The sequence below is a fragment of the Citrus sinensis genome, chromosome 5 (assembly GCF_022201045.2).
Source record: "Citrus sinensis cultivar Valencia sweet orange chromosome 5, DVS_A1.0, whole genome shotgun sequence".
Classification (NCBI taxonomy): Eukaryota; Viridiplantae; Streptophyta; class Magnoliopsida; order Sapindales; family Rutaceae; genus Citrus; species Citrus sinensis.
In genome coordinates, this window is record NC_068560.1 from 7,362,845 (window position 1) to 7,369,537 (window position 6,693).

General features: G+C 35.2%; 1 protein-coding gene across 1 annotated transcript; it reads left to right on the forward strand.

Annotated features, from left to right (window-relative positions):
• The first annotated feature begins 1,652 nt into the window (after window positions 1–1,652).
• LOC127902059 (NEDD8-conjugating enzyme Ubc12-like) lies at window positions 1,653–2,287 on the forward strand. The gene has a single exon (XM_052440471.1). It carries the CDS (start codon window positions 1,664–1,666, stop codon window positions 2,213–2,215), a length of 552 nt encoding a protein of 183 aa, XP_052296431.1. The 5' UTR covers window positions 1,653–1,663; the 3' UTR covers window positions 2,216–2,287.
• Window positions 2,288–6,693: the final 4,406 nt, after the last annotated feature.

A 6,693-nucleotide genomic window follows, 5' to 3' on the forward strand; every position in this document is an offset into this window, starting at 1 on the left:
GAAGCTTAGGAAATTGCATTAATACGGTAAAATTAGTCAGTGATATAATGTAGGCCACACCGGTTTGAAATACAATATTTAGGCGTCAATCGAAAAACTTCAGTTAGAGCAATGTCTAACAATATAACTATTCTAAGATGCAGACTTTTGCATTTTACCAGAGAATGATTAAATGTTAGCTAATGTCAGAAACAAAACCGTGTACCTAACAAACAAATCTTCCCTGCAAAATCGGATTTCAATTTCCCTTATTTAATTTATTGTCGCGCTCAATTCTGATGAAATTAAGGTAAAATATAATGAGTTAAGACTTGTTCTAAAGTATTTCTTCTCTAACCCATCAATTTTTTGGTTGTCCCAATGGTGGTGATGACTTGCGTATACGACCGCATGTCCAGTGACAGCTACTCCTTTAAATAGTTCATTATAAAACACAACATGAATGAATTTTTTCTTAGAGCTGGGAAATTTTGACATAACCCGATTATCCAACACAAACACAACATAAATGAATGAATACGGGTCATAAATTTAACACAATTATTAAATGGGCCTAGATTGGGTTTACTCGATTTTTTTTCCGTCTCAAGTTAGGGTTAAAGTTCAACTAAGAAGAGAAGAAAGAAGAGATTGGCAATTGATTTTGGAAGAGATAACCAAAAATGTGAGACAATCATACTCAAAAGTTACCTCAAAATTTATTTTCAGCTGATGTGAGATTATTTCCTTACACAATGAAATCAAACTAAATAAATTTGAGCCAAAATCTATTTTCTCGGTTCATTTCAAACAATGAATTTTCAGGACCAATAATAATAGTCATTATTCAGCAATTCATCTCTACGTACAGGCAAAATTTCATTTAGAAGCCTCTACTTTAACTTACGGCTTTCTTCCATCTGATTTTTGCTTGATATCTAAGATATATTTATATTTTTTCAACTGATTTTCCCTCAAGTGTTATCAATTATAATTTTTTAGTGACAAGTCTTTCGTGGCCTCTTTTTACCGCTGTGTGGATTGTGATGGGAACTTCCATGTAGAATTCCTTTCCTAAATACAATCAATCCAACAATTCCCGATGAATTAAATAAAAAAGACTATAAATTAAGGTTATCAATTATATCTTATCAAAGGTAAAATTAAGTTTAATCAGCAATATTTAGAGAATCCTCAACGAACACATAAATAAAGACAAATAGCTTAGAAAATACTTGTGAAAATGATTTGTATTTTGTTTAATTAATCGTTGGACTGGCCTTCAATTCCACAATGACTAGTTAATTTTGTTCAAAGAAACGAAATTAAAGCCTTGCCTAATACAATCAACCCAGCAATACCCAATAAATTGATTAAATAAAGATTATAATTAATAATGTTGTTAATTTTTTTTTTTCAAATAGAAGGTTGTCAACTAATATATCTTATCGAAGACCATAGTGGGGTGTAGCTGCAACTGCGGAAATAGGGTCCACGTATGACGTATCTGTCATCTGCCACTGCCACTCATTCTCTCTCTCTTCTTTTCTCAAATTCCACAAAACCACCCGATAATCTCTTCTCTTCTCTCGTGGGTTAAATCAATTCATTCATTTCCCCCCGTCAATTTCTCTGTTTGGTGTTTCTCTTTGCGCAGGTCTTTGCTCAAACAGTTGTAGGAGATATGATTCGACTATTTAAAGTAAAGGAAAAACAGAAAGAAGATGCTGAGAATAACACAGGAGGTACACCTGTTAAAAAGCAATGCGCTCGGGAATTGCGTCTTCACAAAGATATCACTGAGCTGAACCTACCCGAAGCTTGCAAAATATCATTCCCCAACGGCCAGGATGATTTAATGAATTTTGAGGTCTCAATTAAACCTGATGAAGGATATTATCAAAATGGCACATTTGTGTTCTCTTTTGAAGTTCCCCCTATTTATCCACATGACGCACCAAAGGTTAAGTGTAAGACCAAGGTCTACCACCCAAATATTGACTTGGAAGGAAATGTTTGCCTCAATGTCTTACGAGAAGATTGGAAGCCTGTCCTCAACATAAACACTATTATTTATGGATTATATCATCTTTTCACGGAACCAAATCATGAGGACCCCCTTAATCATGATGCTGCTGAATTGTTGAGGGATAGCCCAGCTTGTTTTGAGACAAACGTGAGAATGGCTTTACAAGGTGGGTATATAGGGGACGAATATTTTGAGCCAGTTATGTAGCTTTTGTTCCATAGAACTCAGCGCCAACTGACACAATGTTATTGGTAACTTGAATGCTCGTGGTTTGCACAAGTTATTGAAAGCTTTTAGTACTTTCTGTTCATTCCTCTTGTGATCTTAAAATGAGGGTTTAACTCCTGAAAACGCCAACTGTATAACCTACACAAAAGTATACTGATGTTATGCTGTGAGTTGATACGTTAAAAAAAAAAAACTAATATATCTTATCGAAGATAAAATTATGTTTAATTAGCAATATTTTGAGAATGGTGCGAACGTATAAATAAAGACAAGTAGCTTAGAAAATGCTTGTGAAAATGATTTGTACTTTGTTTAATTAATTGCCCGACTAGCCTTTCAATTCGGTAATGACTAATTAATTTTGTTCAAAGAAATGAAATTAAAGGCTTATCCAATACAATCAATCCAAGAATTCGTGATAAATTGAATAAAAAAGTACCACAATTAAGATTGTCAATTTTCTTTTGTTCATTTGGAACGAAGGTTATCAGTGAATATATCTTGCGGAAGATAAAATTATGCTTAATTAGCTATATTTTGAGAATCGTCCACGAACATTTAAAAAAGACAAACAGCTTAGAAAATGATTGTGAAAATGAATTGTATTTTGTTTAATTAATCGTCCGACTAGCCTTTCAATTCGGGAATGACTAATTAATTTTGTTCAAAGAAAATAAATTAAAGCCTTTCCTAACACAGTCAATCCAACAATTCACAATAAATTGAATAAAAAAGACTATAATTATAAAGGTTGTCATTTTTTTTAATAATATATCTTATTGAAGATCCGATAAAATTTTGTTTAATCAGAAATATTTTGTTTAATTAGAAATATTTTGAGAATCGTCAACGAATATTGTATGGTGTGTAAACTTATATATAGTCGTATATCATATCAAATCAAAGATCACAACGAGAGTAACACGACGCTGCAAAAATTAGCTTGATCGGAGACCAAACGCGAATTTTTCTGTCCTGAAGCTGACTCGACTCACCGAGTTAAACCAAGTCAAACCAAACCGAACCAAGCCAAGCCGAGGCGAACCAGACCAAGTCGAACCGAGCCGACCCAAGCCACTGAGCCAAGTCAACTAAGTAGAAACGTTGACCGTTTACCATCGTTGACCGCTGACCGGCGTTGACCGTTGACCGAAAGTTTACTCGAGTTCCTCCCAAGGTTTTTCAACGTTCTGAATTCATCCGTGCATTCAAAATCTCCATATTCTCGCTCAATTTGTGAATTATGGCAAATGGTGGCATGATGTCATTCCAGGTTCCACAATTAAAGGGAAGTAAGTTCGACAATTGGAGTATTAAAATAAAGGCTCTATTGGGTGCACATGACGTGCCCGTATGCTCTTACATATAAATATTTTCTAAGTGTGTAGGTCATTCTTTGTGAGGTTTGTGAGGAATAGCTTGTTAACATATATGTATTCATAATGTTAATTTTAATGATTACAAACAAGATTAAGAATGATTAAGTTTTTAAAGCTCACAATTAATCGATTCATATTAACTGTAAGAGAGAAAATAGGAGATAAGAGAATAAAAAATAATTAATGATATACTATGGGGCTCTGTAATCATTTATTTTTGCTACAAATGCCAGAAAATGAAGCCACTTTAACTACGGCGCGGAAAGAGAATTTAAAAGACTTGAAGAAGAAAGAGAATAAAGTAAAGTATCTTATCTTTCAATTATTAGATGAAGATGCTTTTGAAATGATTGCTGGTGCAACCTCCTCAAAAGAAGCATGTGAGAAGCTAGAGACCTCTTACAAAGGAGCGGAGCAAGTTAAGAATGTTCGTCTCCAAACATTACGAGGAGAATTTGAGTCCTTACACATGAAGGCATCAGAGTTAATTTTTGACTACTTTACTCGGGTTGTGACTGTTTCTAATGAATTAAAAAGAAATGAGGAGGAGTTAAAAGAGGTAAGGATCATTGAAAAGATACTTCGATTAGTAAACTCGAAGTTTGACCATATTGTTGTGACAATTGAGGAAACAAAAGATCTAGAAGATATGACGATCGAGCAACTTCAAGGAAGGTTCCAAGCCTATTAAGAAAAACTGAAAAAGAAGTAAGGAATCGAAGAACAACTTCTCAAGATGGAAGTCAATCCAAAGAAAAGAAAAGAAAGCTCTGACAACAAGAGAAGGCATTATGTTTGAGGTAGAGGTCGAGGACGAGGTAAAGGTCGTGGTCATGGACGAGGTAAAGGTCGTGGTCATGGACGAGGTTGGAATTTCAACAACAACAACTCCAATTATGCCAAAGGAAAAAGCTCAACTAGAGGACAAGGCAGAGGCAATCCAAGATCGAGGTATGATAGATCCCAAGTACAATTCTATAATTGTCAAAAGTTTGGGCATTATGCTTCAGAATGTAGAGCTCCAAGTGCCACAATTGATGAGAGAGTGAATTGTGTTGAAGAGAAAAATGGTGAAGATAACACCCTTTTACTAGCACGCAATGACACAAGTGGAAGTCAAGAAAATACATGGTATCTTGACACAGGTGCTAGCAATCATATGAGAGGAAATAGAAGCATGTTCGTGGAACTAAATGAATTTGTGAATGGTAGTGTCGCTTTTGGAAATGATTCAAAAGTACCAGTAAAGGGCAAAGGTAACATTCTTTTGCATGCAAAAGATGGTAGCCACCAAATAATTTTGAATGTTTACTATGTGCCCAATATGAAAAGTAACATCCTTAGTTTGTAGTCGTTTTCTAAGAGATGACAAAGGAAATCTAATTACAGAGGTGAAAATGTCAAAGAATTGAATGTTTCCTTTAAATATTCAAAATGATGTTACAAAATGTCTCAAACCCTGTCACAAAGATCCATCCTAGATTTGGCATCTTCAATATAGGCATCTCAACTTTTGAGGACTGAAGCTACTATCCAAGAAGAAGAACATGGTGAAAGGCTTACCATACATCAATCACCCTTATCAACTTTGTGAATGATGTTTAACTTGGCAAGCAATTGAAAAAGAGATTTCCAAAGGAGTCAAACTCAAGAGCTCAGAAGCCACTCGAGCTGAGAGTTTTCGCAAGCATTGCCTATGTATATATATTAGACAAAAGAAAAGCCAAGCTGGATGACAAAAGTGAGAAGTTCATCTTCATCGGCTATGAAAACAACTCTAAAGGATACAAGCTTTACAATCCAAATAACATTAAGATCGTGATCAGCTGAGATGTAGATTTTTATGAAAAATGAGAATGAGATTTTGGCTCTGGTATGGATGGCTTCAACTTCTTTCCCATAGAAGAAGATGATCATATACAGATAAAACAAGTAGAAGAACAACAAGAGCCAACTACTCTACCTATCTCACCAGCATCAACCATACGTGGAGATTCACCGCCATCTTTCTTAAATGAAAGACCCGAAGAACGTATGAGGAGTCTTCAAGATCTCTATGAGGTAACTAAGAGACATGATAATCTCACTTTCTTTTGCCTCTTTGTTGATTGTAAGCTAGTCAACTTCCAAGAAACTGTACTAGATGAGAAGTAAAGAATTGCAATGGATGAATAAATCAAAGCCATTGTGAAGAATTTTACTTGGGAGCTTACTACTCTTCCTAAAGGTCACAAGGCGATCGGTGTCAAATGGGTGTATAAAACGAAAAGAAATGCGAAGGGAGAAATTAAAAGGCACAAGGCGAGGCTAGATGCAAAAGGCTATAGTCAAAAGGCTGGCATAGACTACGACGAGGTATTTGCTCATGTAGCCCGACTTAAAACTATTAAACTTATTATTTCTTGGCTGCTCAGAGCAAATGGAAGATTTTTCAAACGGATATAAAGTCTGCTTTCTTGAATGGATATCTTGAAGAAGAAGTTTACATCGAACAACCATTAGACTATATAGTGAAATGACACAAAGACAAAGATTTGAGATTGAAGAAAGCTCTTTATGGGTTAAAGTAAGCATCTAGGGCATGGAATAATAGAATTGACAAGTATTTTCAAGAGAACAGCTTCACCAAATGCCCATATGAACATGCTCTCTACGTTAAAGAAAAAGATGGAGACATTTTGATTGTGTGCCTGTATGTGGATGATCTCATCTTCACTGGAAGTGATCCAAGCTTGTTTGAAGAGTTCAAGAGAGTGATGATCAAAGCATTCGAGATGACTGACATCGGACTGATGGCATATTACCTCGGAATTGAAGTCAAGCAAAAGGAAGAAGGCATATTTATCTCCCAAGAAAGCTATGCAAAAGAGATTCTCAAGAAGTTCAAGATGAATAATTGCAAGCCTATAAGCACGCCGGTGGAATGCAGAGTCAAGTTATCCAAATATAATGAAGGTGAAGATATAGATCCAACATTTTTTAAAAGTTTGGTTGGAAGCCTACGTTATTTGACATGCACAAGACCAGACATCATTTATGTTGTTGGACTTGTGGGTCAATATATGGAGAATCTAAAGA